General features: G+C 49.7%; 1 protein-coding gene and 1 long non-coding RNA gene across 5 annotated transcripts in view; one reads left to right on the forward strand and one right to left on the reverse strand.

Moving 5' to 3' along the window:
• Positions 1-15,863, forward strand: part of LOC103159484 — a 50,033-nt gene extending 34,170 nt beyond the window's left edge. The window contains exons 4-7 of one of the 4 annotated variants that reach the window (XR_004770479.1): positions 12,676-12,800; positions 13,348-13,494; positions 13,832-14,058; positions 14,989-15,863. This is a non-coding gene — a long non-coding RNA (uncharacterized LOC103159484). The remainder of the gene's footprint in view (positions 1-12,675; positions 12,801-13,347; positions 13,495-13,831; positions 14,059-14,988) is intronic. The other 3 variants (XR_004770481.1, XR_004770480.1, XR_003486254.2) reach the window with 3 other exon arrangements.
• Positions 1-21,261, reverse strand: part of Ntsr1 (neurotensin receptor 1) — a 41,527-nt gene that overhangs the window by 576 nt on the left and 19,690 nt on the right. The window contains exons 2-3 of the mRNA XM_027419897.2: positions 2,545-2,758; positions 725-815 (exon numbers count right to left, since the gene is read on the reverse strand). Of these exons, the coding sequence (XP_027275698.1) occupies positions 725-815; positions 2,545-2,758 (305 nt within the window). The remainder of the gene's footprint in view (positions 1-724; positions 816-2,544; positions 2,759-21,261) is intronic.

Genomic DNA, 21,261 nt, shown 5'->3' on the forward strand with positions numbered 1-21,261 from the left:
ACCCCCAGACATCTCTGAATTTCAAAAGCTTTCACGAGGCTGTTCCTGTGCTCACTACTGTCTCCCTGTAGGCAGAAACTGTGTCTTGTCTACTGGTGCCTATCACCCTGAAGGCACTGTCACCCACATATCTCGCAGCCCTGTTCTGGGTACAGCAAGAGTTCGTGAAGAAGGCCTGCTGAGCGGCTGGCCCACAGACCTCATCTGGGCTGACCCCCAGGACCCTCCATCACCAGCTGACTTGTTTGTACAAACAGGCTTCATGTTGATCACCTACTTTCCCTCTAGGAGCCTGGATCAGGGTTAGCAGAAGGGGTCTCTTTGTCTAGTCTCCTCTAAGAACCTGGGTACTGAGTCTCCTATGAGTTGTCCTCTTAACGACACTCACAAGTGGCTTGCAGCTGGGAGTTGAGTTTGTCTGTCTCCCCTGACTTTGCCTCTTTTCCCTTTGCTGTGACAAGTCACAGCACCGTGTCAGTCTGTTGAGCCCTCAAGTCAAACCCTGGGATGGCTGTGACCCAACAGACTTTAGGGTCTGACAAAAATGTCTCAGGCATGTCCTTGAAGATCTGCTGCCTGCTCTGACCTCTTGGCTATAGCCACCCTCATCCAACCATCCTCCCTGGAGCAATAGGTGCACACAGCTCCATGTCATTCCAGACCAGCTTTATGTTGTGGGGCTCATGGCAGCTCTGCCCCCATTTTCTATAGTCCAAGTACTCACGTAGTCCACTGTTCATCTGAGATATAGCAAAACATGAGACGTCGTACATGGTAAGGCAGCCAGCAGACCACAAAGGCAATGACAACAGCACCTGCAAGACAGAATCATTGGTTTCAGAAATGTGGAGAGAGCCACAAGAAACAAAGATGACATCCTGAGGTCACAGACCTCTTCCTTCCTTCCTTCTTCCCTTTCTTCCTCACTCCTTCCCTCCTTCCTTCCCCCCCTCTTCATTTCTTCCTGGTACAGCAGCGTGTGTCTGTAACCTAGTGCTAGGAGACTGCAGACCAATGCAGAGGCTTGTGGAAACCTAGAGTTCACAGGCGAGAGGGCACAACTGAATCAGTGAGTTCCAGGTTCAGTGAGAGACACCATCTCAAAAGATAAGGTAGAGAGCAAAAAGAAAGACATCTGCTGCTAACCTCTGGCTTGCACACACATGTGTACATACACACAAACACACAAAGCAAACACACATGAAACAACCAAACAGATGCAAGAATGTTAAATGTTGCAGCCACTGTTTAAACAACAATTCTTAAAAAAAAAAAAGAACAACAGTCACACATGACCCAGCACCCTCATTTCTGGGAACAGACCTGAAAGAATTGAAAGAAATACTTGCACCCCATATTCACAATCAAAGACGTGGAAGAGACCTGGGAGCCAGTAGGCAGACAGGTGGTCTGTGGTCATGTGGTCCATGCACTCAACAGGAATGTGTACTCCTAAGCCATGTAGTTAGCACTGTACCATGGAATATTTTTCGGTATTAAATAGACCTTTGTGGCAGGATGCAAAGTGCAGTTGACAGGTGCCTTGGCCCAGATGTGTCCTAGCAGGCAGCACTGACCACTGACATTGCCATCCCCAGACACAGCTCTGCTTGAGGCCTTGGGTGTTTCTCTCTACATTCAGACTCAGGTTCTTCCTCAGGAGAACCTCAGAGAACCAGGACCTGGCCTCATTCACTCTTCCAGTTACCCTGAGAGACATTAGGTTAGTACAGACATGAAGTGGTTGCTCTGGGATCTATCAATGTCCCTGGGAGGAGGTGTCTGAGAATGAACCCTTCTCACAGTCTTTGGGTAGAGGTGAGGACATCTGTGAAGAATGCCACTTAGACCCACACAGAGCTCGTTCCAGCCACTCTGGTCTCTGATGTGCTGGCCTGGGGGACTCGTTGCTGCCATGTGCTTTGCCCTGAGACTGCACCTGGAGCTGCTGGGAAGCAAGCTTGAAGGGGGCAGAGCCAGGAAGGAGCCACAGCCATAGCAAAGGTGCAAGACACAGGTCTGGAGGATAAAAAGACTTTTGTCCTAAGTCTTTCCCATCCATCACACCGGATAACTGTTTCCTGAGGTTGTATCAGCTGCAGGGGTCAGGCCTACCCTCTCTGCTCAGCATTGTTTCGAGGACTGTCTGACCACCTGGCATTTGCTTGGAATATCTTTCCCCTCCAACTCTGTTACCAGGACCTTCTAGTCCTGAATAGCTAGATATTGCCTGTATGGAGGTCCCCAGCTGTCAGGTCTGGTCATGTGACTTTACTCGTGCGTGTGCCTGGGGTTATCTGAAAGAGACTTGATTCAGAAAAGGAACTGGAACAGGACTTCACCCTCAGCGGTAGCACCCAGCCTGTGGTTGATGGGTTAAGGTATGAGGGAGGGAAGAGGGCAGAGGGCTGAGCTTGGGCCCACGTTCTAACCCACGTTCGTTCTATCTCATGTTCTTTCCCACATTCTATTTCATGCCTTTCTACTTGGCTCTGGGTTGAGCCCCACAGCTCTGTCTACTCCCCAGGGTCTGAGGTTACGTACGTAAGACGAGGACTCCGTGGCGCAGGGCCTGCACACGACCAGGGTCGATGGACATGTTGAATGTGCTGTGTTGTAAACTGTTCTGGGTGCCCACAGTGCACACCACACCTTGCTCGTTGGCCTGGCGCACCATGACTGTCAGTTTATTGGCAATCACAGTGTTTAGGATGGAGATGACCAGCATGGGGAACACAAAGGACATGAAGGTGTTAACCTGCAGAGAGCAAGAGGCAGCCCTTAGTCCCAGACACAGACCTTGTTATCCACCAGACCTGGGGATAAACACTATCATGCCAGTGTACTCAGAGCTGGGGTTGGGAGGTACTTTACAAGTTAGGAGGGCCATGCCCACCTAGCTTTCCCACCAGACCAGGCTTTCCCCCAGACCTCCTCCTCAAGCTCAGCTCCACTCCCAGCTGCTTGGAAATGATCACATCTGCTCCTGGGACTGTGTAAAACCCAAGGTGATCTGACAAGGGGTATCATGCCCAGGACTCCAGACCTTAGCACGGTCTGTTCAGTGAGGCTGAGCCCTTGGCTCTCACTCTGCATGCAAACCGTTCACACCGATGCCTCCATATGCTCTCCCACCCACCTGGTGCCTCTCAGAGGTCTGGAAAAGTGTAGCCCTACTCATCTGTCTGGGCTTTCTGTATCTGGGGAAACGAAATCTCTGAGGTCCTTGTGGCCTGGGGCCAGTAACACAGAAGAGGCTGGACATGGATTTGTTTCCCTCTTGGGCCCTGTGTGCACTCCCAAGCTGCATCCCCTCTGACCTTGAGAATAGAGGGTCTCTTCTATGTCCCCTAACCCCCGGGGTCAAGAGCCAGAGCTGCTGTTGCCATGTGCTTAGCTCCGTCCATTGGAAGCCCATGGAGGGCAAGCAAGAAGTTCTTGGCTTGCTCTGGGTCCAGCTGTGCCCCATCCCAGAAGACACACTAATTCAATTCTTGGTGAGTCATGGTGGAATTAAACACACGGAATGTATCCAACACAGATTTAAAATGTCAAAACATTTAAAATACCACACCTCGCTGAACACAGGCAGCAGACACCTACCTCTGGGACTGTCCCGAGCCAGAGCAGAACAGCAAGACAGGCATTGGCTCTAGGCCTTCACCAGCCCCCATGCTTCTAACTGTAAGGTTCCCAGACTGAGCCTTTTTCTGACCCTCACCAGGTGTGACCCCAGACTCCCAGCTGTCTGCCTCCAACTTGCATGGGCATCCCAGCCCTGTCCACACAGGATATAGCCTTGAAGGACACTTGTGGCTTCTGCCAACTTGAGGGTCATTCTGAGTTCACAGAAGGGTGCCTCGGTACCACCCCACCTAAGTGGAAGCACCCACAGCATCTTCCAATGTGCCTATCCAAACCAGCCTGGGTGTCCTGGGGAACATGCCAGGGGCTGACCCAATAGGACCCTGATATGTGACTCTGAGCAGTGGGAAGGGACACAGCCAATAGCAGGAAAGCAGTAACCAGCTGTGGGAAGAGTTGCCTCATCTCAGCTGAGATGAGTAAATGCTAGGGAGAGGCCAGCCTCAGTGTTGCTGATCTCAGGGAGGCACAGCACATGTCATACAGTGTCTCTGTTGTCCCCTCTATCTCTGCCTCCCCATCTGTGTGTCTGTCTCTCCTGGTATCTCTTTGTTTTTCTTCTTCTGTTTTAGACATATGTGCCAACTTCCATGGGTGGCAGGACCTGTCCTCCCTAGTGTCCTAAGGCCAGCTAGGTAGTAGGCCTCCCTCCAACACCACCTTTGTGGTGGGGACAGCCATGACCAGATGCAGTGAGCTGTGAAGCTGGGTTGGGACCCTGGGGAGGACAGTAGGCACAAAGGGCATGTCGGCCTCTGGTGTTCTTGCCTCCTATTCCACCCTGGCTGTTACTATCCCACTCATCTCAGGATTGGAAATGCCTGAGCATGAGGGAGGAGCTCCAGAAAGTGTCAGGGGGAGTAAGGGGCTGGAGGTTGGGTGTAGGCTTGAACCTTAGACAGACAGGAGTCCTGTGTCCTTAGGCAGCTTTGACCTGGAACAGGTCCCACTCAGATTCCACATTTAAAGCTTCTTGTTATTGAAAGAGTGACCTGCATCATTAGGAGCCTTCAGTAGCACCCAGGATTACCATCAGGGTGGGCAAAAGAAGCAAGCTGAGGTTTCTTGTCAGGAAGCTGGGATGGTTTTTTATGAGGGATAGGGGTAGCCCAGCCACCACCCTCCCTAAATCTACATTTTCACGGAGAAGGAGGGAGGCAGAATAAAGGACAGAGTAGGAAAGAAACCATAGTATGGGATGGTGAGTCCAAGCTTGTACACAGAGGAGATATATAGTCTGTCAACAGACGAGATTGCAAGTGGATGGTAGCATGTACCCCTGGCTCAGGCCAACAAAAGATGGCCTTGGCCCCTGATCCCTGAGCTGGAGCTCTCATCCTCATCTGTATTTCCCCTTAAGAGCAGTTCTGAGCCTCCCAAACCCCTAGTTGTGCTTCAATAAAAAGTGGGACTCACTCACTCCAGTAATCAGCCCACACGGACGGCAAGGAGATGAAGGGGTTGAAAAGCACAAGAGCTTCAAAAGACAGAGGGTGAGGTACGAGAAGTTTCCCGTGTACTCCTCCCCTGTGTAGTGACCTTCAGGATGAGGCTAGGCTGTAAGAGTGGTTGAACCCCAGCCAGGACAGGTTCAGCAATGGTCTAGCTTAGGACAGGCTGCAGATAGAAGACAGTCTTCGAAGGCCAGCACTAGCAGGTTCCAATGCCCTCACGTTTCCTGGCCTCCCTTCTCCACCTCTGCTGAGACCAGGGATGATGGCATAATGGATACCAGAATGACTCAAATGCCTGCCACTGAGCAGCTGGCCAGTCCCCATGCATCTGCTCCTTGGGGGGGCACTGGTTGACACCAGGTACCCCAAGATAACAGTTTATGGAGAGAGCATGTAAGGAAACACGATAGCTTCCCGAGTTCCTCTAAGGCACAGCTTGGCACTGCTGAGAACCGACCAACCTGTATGGAGACCGGCAGTGCAAGCTTTAGGTGTCCTTTCCAAATTGGAGCTGAAATGACTGGCTCACTACACTAACTGGACATGCCTAGTGCCCTGCATCAGATGCCCTGGTGTGAGCAAGAGCTCCCATGCCACACCAAAGCCATCACTTATTCCCAGGTCTGGAAAATAGTAGGGACAAAAGAAGCCTGTCTGTATCTGGTGGGTCTATTCTCGTTTCACAGGTGGGCAGCTGGGGCCCAGAAAACTAGAGGGGGGGGTCTCTTAAAGTGATACAGCCCAGGAGTGAGAGTGACTACACAGCATTTGTTCTCAGAGCAGGATTTTGGGGGAAGACAGAGAAGCCATCATCTAGGAGCCCCTACAGGATGCCTGAGAGCCGGTTCTAGTAAAGTGGCTAACAGGGAGGAGAGGGCTTAGGGTATAAGGACAGCTTTCTGGAGCAGCTCCTTCTAGAATGTCCCAAAGAGTGGCAGACCCAGGATGCTACATTGTCTTAGTATCCACTTGAATCCCTGTTACCCTTTGCAGGTGTCTGGGAGTGGTAGCTTTGACCCAGACAAGCTCCAAGTGTACCAGGACTAGAAATTGAAGTTTCAGGATTTGCATCTCAGACGGGAGACAAATAGGCAGACCAGACCCCAGCCAGATGAAACGAGTGTGCTGATCACATCCCTCTGCTATCCAGGTGGTACCTCTTTGGGTGGCTACCAGGTTGGGGAGTATTCAGTACGAAGGCTGGGAGTCCTTGGGAACTTCTTCCAGAACTTCTGTCCACTTCCTTACTTTGTCCCCGCCCCACTATTGGGCCCCTGTTCTTTTCTGGTTTGGGATTACTGCAAGAGGCTGGACCTCAGATAGAATCCCATTGGGAGATTCGTGGGGTAGTTCTCAAGTCCTAGACGGGAGTTCAGGACCACAGACAGCACCCACCTACGCCAAGAGTGTGGCGAGTCCATGTGTGGGCAGGACCCCCGTGGCCTTCTGCTCCCAGCAGGTGGCACGTGCCACCCTCCCACCTCTCTGTGCACTGGCTACCTCCGATGTGAGAGTCAGACTCTTCTGTCCTGCTGTCCAGAGGCGTGGAGGCTGCTGCCTGGTTGTGGACTTGGCAACAGAAAACCTGAGCTTCCACATCCTGTCAGTGCCCGGCTGTGCAGCAGGCCTGGCACCAGTTTGGCTGTCAGGAGACCACTAACTCAGCCCAGAGGCCTCGATTGGATTAGGAAAATGACCTTCTCAACAGCTCTGCCCTTGTCCACCTGTGCCAGACCCTAAGTGCCTTAGTACAGCAGGCTGGATGCAAGGCAGCCTGTGCCCAGAACCCTCAGCACAGCATGTGGCATGGGGCTTGTTTCCTTGGTGGAGGGCAGAAACAGGTGAAAAGTTGCTTCAGTGTTTCTAGCCCCTCTCAAGATTGGCCCCAAGCCATCTGTATAAGGGAGCTAGTGTTCAGGGTTAGGGAGGACTGACGAATGTCTGACCCGCCTTCAAATATCTGTCAGCCAAAAAGCCCATTAGAATGTTCAAATCTGTGGGACATCCACTAAGCAGCAGCAAATGACTTCAAGACCCCTGATAAGTTCAGTGGCAGCAGAGTCTAGTGTAGGTGGACTGGGCACTGCTAGGCCCACACCCCTTCTCTGTACCCAACACAGTGGAGCAGGAAAGGGTCCCAGCCTGTGCCTAAGGCCCACTTTATACCTGCAGCCAGGAAAGCAGTGTGGCTGAACTGAGCCCATGGCTCTTTGTCCATGTCAGCTAGGACAGGAGCATTTCCTCTCATGGGTAACCGTGTCCTGAAAGCCAGCTTCCACTTGCTAAGATGCATCTGCTGTGTTCAATTCAATCAGCTTTGCTGATATGCCTTTTGTTTGCATTTTCCTAAGATGCAGGGTGCTAATTTGACGTTGAAGGATTAAACATTGGTCCAAGTGCTCAACACAGTGCACTTAGAGCCCTTGACAAGGTTGAGCCATCCAAGAAAGTTCTCTGTTCTATGCCAGGAAAGCCTGGGACTCGTGGATGTTAGCTTCTTAATTCCAGTGATCATGCAAAGCCCTCAGCTGGGCTTGGGAGGGAGGCTTTGCAAGGTTGGGACAAGGCTGGCTGCTGGGGTTCAGTGGGTGTAAGAAGGACACACAATGCATCTCAGAGTGTACGTTTAGAGTGAAGCATACAGGACGCAGCCCCCTGTCCATCCCTGTGTACTCGCTGCCACGCCATCTCATTCTCATTGCAGCTGAATCTCCAGCCCCACAATTTGCTGTGTGCTTTTTTGCCATGTAATTGTGTGGGTAGTGCAGCAAATATCCTGCCTGCTCCTCCCAGTTTCTAATTACTACCTATTGCCAAAGCTGGCCACCACACTTCCCCATGGACATCTGGCTCTTCAACATCGGCGTCTCAATGGGATTAGTGCTCTGTCCCTGCCCGATAAATCTGATTATAGCAAACATATAAGGGAGTGTCCCCACCCACAGGAAGAGGATTTAGAGGTGGCCATGCCAGGGAAGAGGGTGGTAGAGGGAGGCCTTTCATTCCCCCACACACAGCCTCAGGCATGTCGGAGGACTCACCCATAACTTGTGCAAAACTAGGCTCTGGCCTTTTCCTGGCTGTCCAGGCTATGGTTCTCACCTCTGGCTAGAGGACACTTTGCCTCAAGCCAGCTTCCCACGGGGTAGGATTGTGGGGCATCTGAGGGCAGGCAGAAGTAAAGGCTCCTTAGAAATGGCAGCAGATGGCTTGAGAGACAACTAGTTAGCAAAGTGCTTGCTTTTTTAATTCTTCTCTCATACGAAACATCTCAACCCCACTCCCCCCCCCCCACGCCTCTCCTCTTCCCCAGACGCACTGCTCATGCATTTCCCTTCAGACATACGCCTGCAATCCTAACACTGGGGTGTGGTGACTGCAGAGGTTGGGACTTGCTGGCCAGCCGTCTGGCCAATTGTTAAGCTTTAGATTCAGCGAGAGGCTATCTCAAAAAAAAATAACGTGGACAGTGATAAAGGAAGATACCTGACACAGCAACCGTTAGCTTCCACACCCATGTTCCCTCTCTCTCTCTCTCTCTCTCTCTCTTCTCTCTCTCTCTCTCTCACACACACTGTCTCATATACACTCACACACTCATATACATACACATTCTCACACACACACACACACACTCTCTCACATACACACACATATCTGCACACACACACACACACACACACACACACACACACACAACACACACACACACACACACACCTGAGGCGGGAAGGCTCAGTAAACAGTGGTCCAAATACTACCCAGTCTGTTACAGACTGCCCTTCCCTCCCAGTCTACCAGCCCTCACTGTGGCCCATTACCTCATTAGGTTTTACATTGTCTGTCCTTTCCAGTCACATGGGGCTTTTCTTTATAATAACAAAGAGGCTTTTTTGTTTTATGAATGGCACCGCCTGCAAATTCATACTCTCCAGAGTGTCTGTGAATGAGAGTGCTGTAGGTATAAATTCTTTCTCTCTAGGTAAGGGGAGAAGGCTAGACGAGGAAGGATGGCCAGAGTTGATCTTATCAAGTGACCCTGAACTCCTCCTGCCTCACTGTGGTCTTGCCGTTCCCCCTCCCCCCATACAGGAGGGAATGGGCCAGATCACCTTAAGCAGCCTGGTCCTGACCATTCCCCTCATGATCCCCAATGAACTCTGAAGTCACAGACAACCCAAAGGCTGAATTACTCTCGGAGGACAGGGCAGACCTGGCAAATTGCTGGCCACAGCTTGCCCTGCTCTGTCTGTGTCTAGGGAAGGAGGGAGACTGGTACAGGGCTTACCCACCCGCCCATTGCCAGGCCAAGAGTCAGCCTTCTGAGTATTGAGAGCCAGGGGCTTGGGGAGCCTTCCCTAGACTCACAGCTCTCTTACAGTCTCAGATTAGCTTGCCAGCCTTGATGTCCCTCCACAGGAGTGCAGGGGGAGCCTTGGCCATTTTAGGATCTGTTGCTATGCTGCGCAGACCGATCCCAGCAGTTAGACACTTGCTGATTATTGTTCTGAGCTGGGAGCAGGTTATACTGAAGGCTGTATAGACCAGAGGGGGTGCAACCTGGCTCTTTCTGGAAATTCCAGAACTTATGGCTGTGCCTGCCCATCTCTCCTATGGGGCTGCTTATATACTCCTTCATTCTACACCCTCTGGCACTGTCTAAGGCAGTGCACATCTCAAGCTCACTCTATCTAAGGCTCATAGTCACTTACCAAATGCCAACATCTGCAAGATGTCCTACTTGCAGAGGTTGGAGGCAGAGGCCTCAGCAGGAGGCAGAGGTGAGCGCAAGTGTGAAGGATTGGCTTGTTTTCAGAGAGCTTCACACTTGTCTGTGGGCTGGGATCCTATGGGCCTGGAAAGGTTGACAGGGACAGAAGTCCAGGATGGAGAAACAGGGCCTTGACATAGCTGTGTATATATTTGGGGTGCTCTGCCCACAGGGGAGACAGAACTGGGCAGGAGTCAAGGATGGCAGCCCACACTAAATACAGGTAGAGAGGGGCCAGGGCTATGGCTGGGGCTGGTGATGGGGCACTGTGGTGGTGGCACCTGAAAGGGCTTCTTATGTTGACTCTCAGCAAGGTCCCTGTGCTGGGCAGAGCACAGGAGCGTTGATGAGTGTTTTCAGGGCCAGGGCTCCACAACCCAAGCTCTCACACTGACTTTTCACCAATTGTGAAGCCTGACTGAGTTATGGTGGGGTGGGTCATCAGTGCCCTGCCAGTGGGAACCACTTGAACCCTGACCTCGGGTCCTCCCTCCCCATCCTCCTCTGTCCTGGAGCAGGAGTCCACAATACCTTCTGTAAAGGGTCTGAGTGAGTGAGTTTGCTTTGTGGGCCAGAGGATCTCTGTCACAACTGCTTAGCTTGGCCACCACAGTCCAAACTAGCCACAAAGGTGTGAATGACGAGTGAGTGGTCTGCGTGCTAATAAAATTTCACTTTTAGCAGTAGATCAGGGTCCCAGCTTTCCGGCCCCTTACCTGAAAGATCATGCTCGGCCATGGAATAGACACTGAGTGACGGTCATGTCACAGTCCGTTTGAGAAGAATGGGGACCACCACAATCATTGGGACTGGCTGTATTCCCCCGCCAGTGCCCAGTGTATAGAAGGAGCATGAAGGATCAAGAGGAGGAGCCAAAACACGTGTTTGAGTGTGGGCAGCAAGATGCCACCTAGAGGCTGCAGAACACCATCTGCCACCATCCTCTGGTCCTCCCCACCATAAGCCTCTGGCCACGGCTTTCAGTTCTAGGATGGCCAATAGGCCTAGACTGGTGGCGTGCATGGCTGAGGACCTGTCTTATTCCTAGGGAGTCTGAGGTGAGAAACCATCTCCTAGGCTCTTTTACTTCATATCCAACATGGTTTAAAATAACCCCAAGAATGGGCTATACTTGGTGGAGGCAGGAACTCTTTTGTGGCCTTCTACTGCCAAGCAGGGCACTGCCCCTCCTGCTCCACAGCCTCTGAAGGTTGTACCCCTACAATTGTGCACACAGTATGATGAAAGGTGAGTTTACTCCAGTTATATGAGAATCTCCCCAAATGTGTCTCCAATGAAGCCCATATTCCTGAAAGTGGCTCCTGTGGCCACTTTCCAACCACAACTGGGGCTCCACTCCCTCAGAAATATCCCTGTAGAACCTATTCCTGAACAAGCCACTGAATGAACCCATCTTTCTGCAGGCACTTGGCACCCTAATTCACATTCTGTTGGATGTCATGGGCTGTCAGTCACCCTCACTAGGGTGCCTCGTCAGGCATATCCAAGGTGTATATGGAATGAGATTTATTTCATTCCAGGAGCATTCAGAGTAAGCATTTGCGCTAGGGCCTTCTCCCAGAAGTCCTCCCGACCTGTCTCAAACAAGCACAATTTCCCAGGGCATATAAGAGGAGGAGGAGAGGAAGAGAAGGGGGAAGGAAGGAAAGAGGAGGAGGGGAAGGAGGAGGAGGCAGGAGGGGAAGGAAGAGGGGCAGGAGGACTGGGTGAGAGCAGGAAGGGGTGGTTCCTTGTCTTTATTTGTTTGGAAGGTGGATACTGCACCCACTGGACAGGCTGAGGCAATGGTCTGTTTTTCATGCTGCTGCTGCTGGGCTCTACCATTGACCTGGATGCTAACTGCAGCAGCAGGAAGCCTTATTCCAGGCATTGGGATGCATGGGCTGCATCCAGCTGTCCAGCCAGGCTCCTTCAGGGGCTGCAGTCTCTGCCCTGCTAATCTTGTTCCTGCAGGCTAGATGAGTTTCCTTTGATGGCTTTGAAATGGCCACTTCAAGGCACTCAGACCTTGGTCTGTAAATTCTCCCAGACCATAGCAGCTATAGGAGAAAATCCACAGCAAGGCTGGGTTGAGTGTTGATGGAAAATTACCGTGATTGAAATGGAGTCAAGGTCAGCGGTTAGTAGGAGGGGGAAGATCCGTGTGGCCATTTCTGAGAGACTCAGGTCTTTGTGTGGCTTTGTCCCCAGCTGGTGCTATGCACACTGCTGGCGTCTCCCTTGCTCGGTCAGGTCAGCACAGCGGCTCTGTGTTCTGGAAGCTGCACATGCACTTAGGCTCTCAAGCACACACAGAGATGAAGATGCACAGGGACATACATACACAGACAAACTGCAAAAACCAGGACCTGAGGGTCTCAGCCCCCAAGGAGATGAGTGAACAGTGGTCTTGGAGGAGGCCAGCTGAGCCACATCACCAGGATCTCAAGCACGTGAGGAAACAGTCCTGGCTTCCCTTACATGCTTGACTCTTCCAGTTTCTCTGCTCAAAAACAAACAAACAAACAGCAATAATAAACCCTAGCTGTAAGGGTTGAAAGGAACATTGCAGTAGCATTGAAGGCTCATTAAGGGAAAGCTGTTGCCTCCTAGTCAAAAGAATGAATCTTCCTCTGGGTGGAGACATACCATTGTCTCTTTTCCTAATAGTTATTCCAGTTGGGCAGGTCAACTGTCTGGCTAAGGGAACACCCCCCTCTGGAAAGCAGATTCGCCTGAGGCTTTGCCAAAGAGATGGGAGGAATATTTATCCCTTTAATGAAATAATGTACTTTTCTTTTCCAGAATTCCCTCCCACCAGCTGTGCAATGGCCCCAGAGCCATCATCAGGGCCTGTTAAGTCCTTCAGCTTCTGAGTCCTGAGTCAGAAGGGTGTAACTTTCCCTTCTGCCTCTTTCTTTTGAATGCTGGTAAGAGCCTAAGTATGCCTTCTTAGGTACTTTGGGCTTCTTCTTTCTTTTTCTAAAGCCATCCATCCTTTTGCCATTCAGTTGCTTGTTTGCCATATGGCTGCCTGCTTGCCAAACCTCCATGCTTGAGTGAAAAAGGCACAGTGTTCTCTCTTTTCCCTCCTTTGCCAAGATTTACACCTTTCCTGTCCTTGAGGGGTTTTTTGTTGTTGTTGTTGTTGTTCTGTTTTGATTTTTGTTTTGATGGTTAACATTATCCTCAAGCATTTGAGTCCACTCTTAAATTCTTTTACTGTTGACACTAATAACCCCAAGATGAGAAGCCCTCTTCCTCCTTTCCCCGGTGATTTGTGGCAATTTCAGAAGGACTTCCTGAGATTCCCAGTAATACGAAGAGAAGAGGGTACACAAGGGGAGGGCGGGATCCTTCTCATCAGCCTGAAGACTGGGGCTGGGGTTAGACAAGTGTGTGCTGTGTGGCCACACCGAGGCTTCTGCAGAGCTCAGAGAGCAGAGCGTGTCTTCCTTTCACCTTTGTTTCTTGCAGAGAGGGCGTTGTCACTGGACCCGATCCTCAGGTTCCCCTGGAGACCTGGCAGCTGCTCCTTAAGCCTTGGTAGAGAAGAAGTGACTTCTTGCTGCTGTTCATACTTGGGTGGAATCAGGAAGAGTGTTCCTGGGATACTGGGCCAAGGTAAGACAGTATTCCCCGCTGCCTGGGGGTCTTAGAGCTGGCTGTGCCCATGATGCTTTCCCAAAAGGCACCAGCAATCAGCAAGTGCTGGCTCAGCTACATCGGCATGAGCATGTATCTGTGTGTACACCTGTGTGTTTGTGTCTTCGTGCGCAAATGTGCATGTGTCTGTGTTTCAGATGTGCCTGTGCCCGTGTATATCATGCCTGCTTACACACATGTGTCTCTGTATGTGTGTGTATGTGTGTCTCTCCGTGTGTGTGTGTGTGTGTGTGTGTGTGTGTGTGTGTGTGTGTGCACATTGTGACAGATGGTTTCTGCTTTTGCTCTTATTTAGCTGTTGGCCCATCCAGAACTCTGAATGCTCTTGAAGATGCAAAGAGGTTGCCAGGTGCTGTAAGGTCCTGGGGCCTGGAACCCCCACCATGACCCTGGGAAAGATGTGTGATCAGTGCCTATCTAGCGTGGTCCTGGGTCCATGCCCCCCCCCAACTGGTAAAGATTTTAGATTGTTACCTGGAGCTGCATGCCAGGACCCTACAACCAGATGGAGGGGCGCTCAGGGTGAGACCGAGTCTCCGGTGGCTGGGCCTCCCGTCTTTTCTACTGTTCTCTTAGCTCTCAGCCTTTGTTGCCCATTAGAAGATTCAGCATCTACGCTGGTTCCCTGTTGATGCAGGAGATGTGGTATTGCTTACATCTTCCATGTGTTCAAGAATTAAGGGAGAGCTGCCCCCTAGCTCTCAAGGCCTCCCTAATGCCAGGAATAGTCACCCAGACCTGGGCCAGGAACAAGTCTGACTGCCCCACCTGCCTGGCTCCACTTGGGCTGGGCACTTTAGAACAGGGCCATTGCCTCCGAAGGTCTTAGCACCTATCCCTGGACCATTCCTGTAGATGAGCTACAGAGCAAACTTTCCACAGAGACAGCAGCAGCCTCCAGTCACCACACAGTGGTTCCCACTGAAGGCTACAGATCAGCAGATTGAGTTGGGAAGCCCCTGCCTGTAAACAGGGCTGTGGTAAGGGGTCAGATGAATGGATACAGAAGCCAGACCAAATCCTTGGGAGAAAACCTCAGCTGGTAATGATGGTCTTGCACTCTTCGCCACTGAGTGCTGGGTGAGGGTGTGAGGCTGCTCTCCAGCCCCTGAGCCAATCGTCCTTTTTGGTGGTGTAGCCTGGTACCTCTTTTAGTGTCTATGGCAGTACCATAACCCTACACTATCTACCTGTAGCAGGGTAACAACAGGGTAGGGCTGTACCCTGTTGCCCCTCAGGATGGGCATAGGAGAGGAACCCCAAAAGGAAGGACTGAAGGAAGGTGTGTTTCCTGGGCTGAGATCACTTTGCTCTGAATCCCTCACCCCACTTCAAAAGAAATCTCATCTTCTTTCCAATAATGACTTTGTCACAAAGACATAATTGGTTCATTTGTTAGACTGAATGTTTCCAGGCTGAACACTGAAGATTTTTTTGTTTTGTTTTGTACAGAAGCAGTCTCACTCAAATGCCACTGGGCTTTGAGGCAAATAAGGCATTCATCCTCCCCTGTTGGGGTTCCACCCTGGTTCCTACGTCTCTGCAGTCACTGAGTGTGGGGGATTGCGAAATTGAAGTTGTGAATGGGGCTGCCCAGGGTGCCATGTGTGTCTGTTTGGAAGTCAGTATGGAGACAGGCTGACCTTCCATAAGTACAGCTTCCTCTGAACATCTGAAGCTGTTGGGTCCTCGGGACGACAGGAATGGAGCACCTGGTGACCCCCTCAGGATCTGGCCCTGCTCAGCAAGAGGGATTGGAGCTGGTCATGGTCTTCTGTCTTCTGTATACAGTGTTTCTGACAGCTGGTTTGTGCCGAGTTACTGCCAGCCCTTCCCCAGTACTTACTGAGGACACTGGGTTCTCCAGGGCTGGTAAGGAGTCCTCAGAAAAGGACATCAAGCCTTGAATGGGTTGGGCAGGCTCTGGGCCTCCCAGGTATGCAGGAGCGTCTACAGAGTGCCCCTGTCCTCGGTAGGGAGAAACAGGGAGCAGGCTGTAAGGAACAGCAGCCATACTTCAAAAGTGGTTCTACCCTGGGGATAAGGCTCAGCTGGTAAAATGCTTTCCTTGCAAGCAGGAGGATATGAGTTTAATACTGAGGATCCTGTTCAAACAAAAAATTCTGGTGTGGTGGAGTGTGCTAGCAACACTGGGGAGGCAGAGGCTTGAGGCCAATCATCTTGCCAACAGATGATTTTAGACCAATAAGAGACCATGTATCAAAACAATGTGGATGACACCTGAGGAATGACACCACAGGTTACACACACACACACACACACACACCACACACACACACACACACACCACACACACACACACACACACACACACACACACACACACACACACACACACACACACACACACACACACACACACACACACACGCACATTTGGGCGTGGTCAGAGTGATGTAGCAACACTTTAACTATGAGGGTCGCATGCACGGGGCTCTCTATGTTCCCTGACCCGCCTGGTTGTACAGTACTGAATTCGTCTCGTTAGTACTTTCCTAATAAACCATCTGCTCATCAAACTAGCTCTGACTCCACTGTGATATGCATTAATTGCGTTTCACTTTACCTGGTCTCAGAACTGGGATTCAAACCCATGCCTCCATGGGAGACTGCTCTAGCAGAAACAAGCGCTACCTCCCTTTCTCTCCCTGGAAGGATGCAGCAGCAGAACTTGTGCAAACCTAGCCAGCCACACCAGGATTTCATTGGGTGGGAACACGTCTCACACTCCAGAAAGGCACTACAAGTTCTCCCTGACCAAACCTCAAAAGTGGCATGCAGTAAAGCTAAGCCAGGCCTCAGGGCTGGATGGGAGAGGAGCCTGGAGATTAGGCACACCAGCCTGTCAGAGAGCAGGCCCCGAGTACCCACCGTTGTGTTCTTCTTCCTCAACTGAAAAAGGAAGATGGTCAGTAGAACCCTCGGCCTCTGGGTTGGATTGAGCTCACAACTATCCTGGGGTGTATGGTAATTATGTATTCAGCACAATTAACCCTTGTAGTAATTGCTTGTCAAGGGAACTCTGCTCACCCAGTTCAGAACCTTCAGCCTGGTCTTAGGGGGACCCCAGTCAATTGTGGGGAACCAAAGCTGGGTATGATTTAACTGTAATCCTAGCACTTGAGAAGTAGAAGCAGCTGTCTACAGCCAGTCCAGGTTCTATTAAAGCCTGCTTCAAAGACAAAAACAACTGAGAGAGAGAAAAAACAAAACACCTTGTTTTTTAAAACCAAAAAGAGAGGAGAAAAGAGAGAGCTACCCTACTTTGAATCCCTGCCCCACTTCTCTTCTCTCCCACTAAAGCTCACCCTTGTAGATGGAGTTTCTGTCCTGCCTGGTCCCCTTCGGCGCCAAACAAACACCCAGAGACTTATGATAACTATAAACTGTTTGGCTGATGGCTCAGGTTTCTTACTGGCTAGCTCTCTCTTAATTATTAACACATTTCTCTTAAGCTGTGGATTTGGCTTCCTGGAGAAGGCTCCAGTGTGTTACTCTTTGATAGTCTACACAGCACCTCTCTCGAGGCCTCTCTCTTGTATCCTCTCCCCAGAATTCTCCTCCTCTCATAGGCCTGCCTGGATACTAGTCAATCAGTGTTTTATTCAGCAACCAATAAGAGAAACATACATACAGAAAGACATCCCCCATCACACCTGAGCTGCAGGTGAGTCACAGCAGAGGAGCTTTCTAGAATGTGTTTTGAATCAGGGGCGGGAAGGCTGGGCTAGGATCCACCTGGAGGAGTCACCTGGCCAGGGAAACACAGCTGTCCCCAAGATGCTTGTGGCCTCAACCAGCTGCTTTGGAGGGAATCACAACTTTAGTCTCACCAGGTTAGCACTAACCCTCACTCTCCTGGGGCTGTGAATGCTAGGGGCAGCCTGGCAGCTGCACACAGGGCTGGAGGCCCCTCCTTCCACTGTGGTTGTAATCACAATGCATTCTCCCTGACAGATCTTCTCCAAAAGACAGCCACAGGTGCTCATGACATTTAAATTGCTTCAATTTGCAAGTCCAATGTTTACATGAATATTCATGCACACACACACACACACACACACACACACACACACACACACACACACACACACAGGCTCTTTTGGTGGCATTCAGACCACAGCCTGCTTGGGATGCCTCGTCATGCAGTGAGGTGACAAGACTCATTGATTCCCATGGTGGTTTCTCATCACAGAACATTTCAAAGCCCGAAGCCTGTCAACTTCCCAGACACTTGGGACTGGGCTGTTCTGAAATGCAGGTGGCTTGCAGTCTTCAGATTGAAGATGCCCGACTTAGATGAAATGGGAAAATACAGAATCCCACAAAATTCCCAAAGAAGAAACAGACAATTGAAAAATTGGTACACTCTTTTTTTTTTTTTTTTTTTTTGGTTTTTTGATACAATTTTCTCTGTGTAACAACTATGGCTGTCCTGGCACTCGCTCTGGAGACCAGGCTGGCCTCGAACTCACAGAGATCCGCCTGCCTCTGCCTCTCGAGTGCTGGGATTAAAGGCGTGTGCCACCAACGCCCGGCTGAAGCAATCTTTATTAAATAAATCTAATAGCTTTTCAATAATCTTCTAAAATAGGAAGTACCAGGCCCAGACGGCCCATTGGTGAGTCCTGCCAAACACTCACATGAGAGCGACATAACCCCCTCTAGTCTCTCTGAGAAGGCAGAGCGCTGGGAGACCTTAAGCTCACTCAGTGAGGCCAGCATTACCCCAGAACCAGAACCAGCCACAACAAATGACAAATGTAGACTATCATCCCTTAAGAACACAAATGCAAACTCCTTGGGAAAATACTAGTTAATTAAACACGCAACACATATGTGATGATTTGAATATGCTCCCTTAGTTCACGTGTTAGAAATTTAAGGTTTCTATTGCTGTGAAAAGATACCTTGACCATGGCAACTCTTTGGCTTCAAGACAGGGTTTCTCTGTGGTTTTGGAGGTTGTCCTGGAATTCGCTCTGGAGACCAGGCTGGTCTGGAACTCACAGAGATCCGCCTGCCTCTGCCTCCCGAGTGCTGGGATTAAAGGTGTGCGCCACCACCATAAGGAAGACATTTAATTGAGGTGGCAACTTATAGTTTCAGAGGTTCAGTCCATTATCATGGCAGGATATAGTGTGTGAAGGTAGACATGGCGCTACAGCTGAGAATGCTACGTCTTTCAGACAACAGGAAGTGGTCTGAGACATTGGGTGACATCTTGAACATATATGAGACCTCAAAGCCCATCTCCACAGTGACATACTTCCTCCAACAAGGCCACACCTTCTAATAGTGCCACTCTCTTTGGGGGTCATTTTTTCTCAAACCACCACAGAAACTTAATCTTTGATACAACAGGGTTGAGAAGTGAGACCCTGTGAATGGGTTTAGGTCTTAAGGAAGAGCCCTCACATAAATATTAATTTTATTACACTGGAGTAAGTTTTCTATAAAAGCAAGTCTGGTTTTTGCCCTCTCTCTTACATGTGTGTGTAGATAGCCCTTTACATAGAAAATAATCAAAGAATGGACACTCTTGGAACTTGTATGATTATAGGAAAGTAAGATATAAGGTTAGTAAACAAAATTCTATTGCTTTCTTATATACCAACAATGAATAATTGAAGTAAAAATACAATACCGTGTCTGTTTATTTTTAAATATTTGTTTAATATTCGTGTGTGTGTGTGTGTGTGTGTGTGTGTGTGTGTGTGTGTGTGTGTGCGCACGCGCACATGCCCTAGGTCATTCATGTAGAGGCCAGAAGAGGCATTGGATCCCATGTACCTGGAATTACAGACAGTTGTGAGCTACCCAGTGTGGGTTCTGGGAACTAGGGTCATCTGCCAAAGCAGTATAAGCTGTCAGCTATTTGCCCAGTCCTATAATACTATATTTTCATACTAACTAAAATAATTAATGAAAAAAAACTTTAAAAATAAATAGGATTTGTTTTATACACAGATACACAAAAAATGAGATATGGACTGGGCCTAGCTCAGTGGCAGAGCGCTGTCTTACTATACCAAGCATCACCAACCCACCCCAAATGAAAACTTGGCTTAGTTTTTAAATAGAAGACAGGATTGGAGTGATGGCTCAGTGGTTAAGAGTTCTAGCTGTTTTTGAAGAGGACTTTAGTTGAGTTCTCATCTCCTATGTTGAGTGGCTCACAATCATAGCAACCACAGCTCCAGATCATCTTACGTTCTCTTCTGACCTCTGAAGACCTACGGACACTCGGCACACATCCATATTGACACCACCACATCCAAGACATCCAACAAAACTACATAGTCAAGATGGTGTGGTCAGTGAAGCCAACAGAGAGCCTAGGAACAGACACACACAGGACTATCCAGCCAAGGCAGTATGTAGAGGAAGGGTCACCCCTGGACAACAATCTATGAAAGAACAGGACCTACACCTTCCAAAAACTAATCAAAACTGATCGCAGACCTAAATATAAAGTTCAGGAAAATAAAGCAGGGGAGAAGTTGACTATCCCTGTGTTTAATACTGAATATTTATTAACTATTTGTTTAGTTATCTTAAGAGTCTCATGTAGCCTCATAAAACTTTGAATTCAAAATCCTACTGCCTCTTCACCCCGAGTGCTGGGATCACAGGTGTAGGGTGAGCCACCACAACCCGCTGGATATTTAAACAGAAGAACGTTCTGTGAAAGAAAAACCAATAAACTGGACCTTACTAAAATTAATGATACTGTTAAAAGACAGCCGATATTATAATGCCTGTAATACCAGCATCAAAAGCCTGAGGCAGGAGGATTGCAGGCTGGAGGTCATTCCCAGCTATATTGTAAGACCAGAAGCCTCGGAGGCAATATTGCAAAAGACACATATGATAGGCTGATCCAAAATATACAAGACTCTCAAAAATAAATAAGAAAACAAACAGAAAATGGGCAAAAGTCTAATCAGGAACCTCATGCAAGAAGAACCCACATAGGCAAATAAGCAAGTGAAGTAGTGCTCTGTGTTACACCTTACTGGACTGAACTTTATCAGCTCAGCTTCGCCAGGTTTGAATCCCTGGAGACATACATCTGTGGGCATGTCTGTGAGGGTGTTTCTAGAGAGGTTTTTGGTTTTTTTTCATTTTTTCATTGATTTATTTTTTACATTCCAATCCCAGGTCCCCCTCCCTCTTCTCCTCCCATTCCTCCACTCCCCCCTCCTCCCATCTGCTCCATGGAGAGGGTGAGGCCTCCCCTAGGAAGTCTACTAAGCCTGTCCCGTCATCTAGCTGAGGCAGGACCAAGGCACCTCTCCACCCCACACCCCTGTGTCTAGGCTGGGCAAGGTATCTCTCCATAGAGAATGGGCTCCACTAAGTCAGTTTGTGCATTAGAGTTAGATCTTGGACCCACTGCCAGAGGCCTCATATATTGTCCTAGTCACACCATTGTCACCTAGTTTGGTCTTTCACAGGTTCCCCATTTGTCAGACCCGAGTCACTGATCACTCACTAGCTCGGGTCAGCTGATTCTGTGGGTTTCCCCATCACGATCTTGACTCCTTTGTTCATATTGTCTCTCCTCTCTCACTTTGATTGTACTCCAGGAGCTTGGCCCATTGATTAGTTGTGGATTTCTGCATCTGCTTCCATCTGTTTCTGGAAGAGGGTTCAAGCTTCTCTGGGGGTTGTGGATTGTAGGCTGGAGATCTTTTGCTT

Source organism: Cricetulus griseus, chromosome 6, assembly GCF_003668045.3.
Source record: "Cricetulus griseus strain 17A/GY chromosome 6, alternate assembly CriGri-PICRH-1.0, whole genome shotgun sequence".
NCBI classification, from domain to species: Eukaryota; Metazoa; Chordata; class Mammalia; order Rodentia; family Cricetidae; genus Cricetulus; species Cricetulus griseus.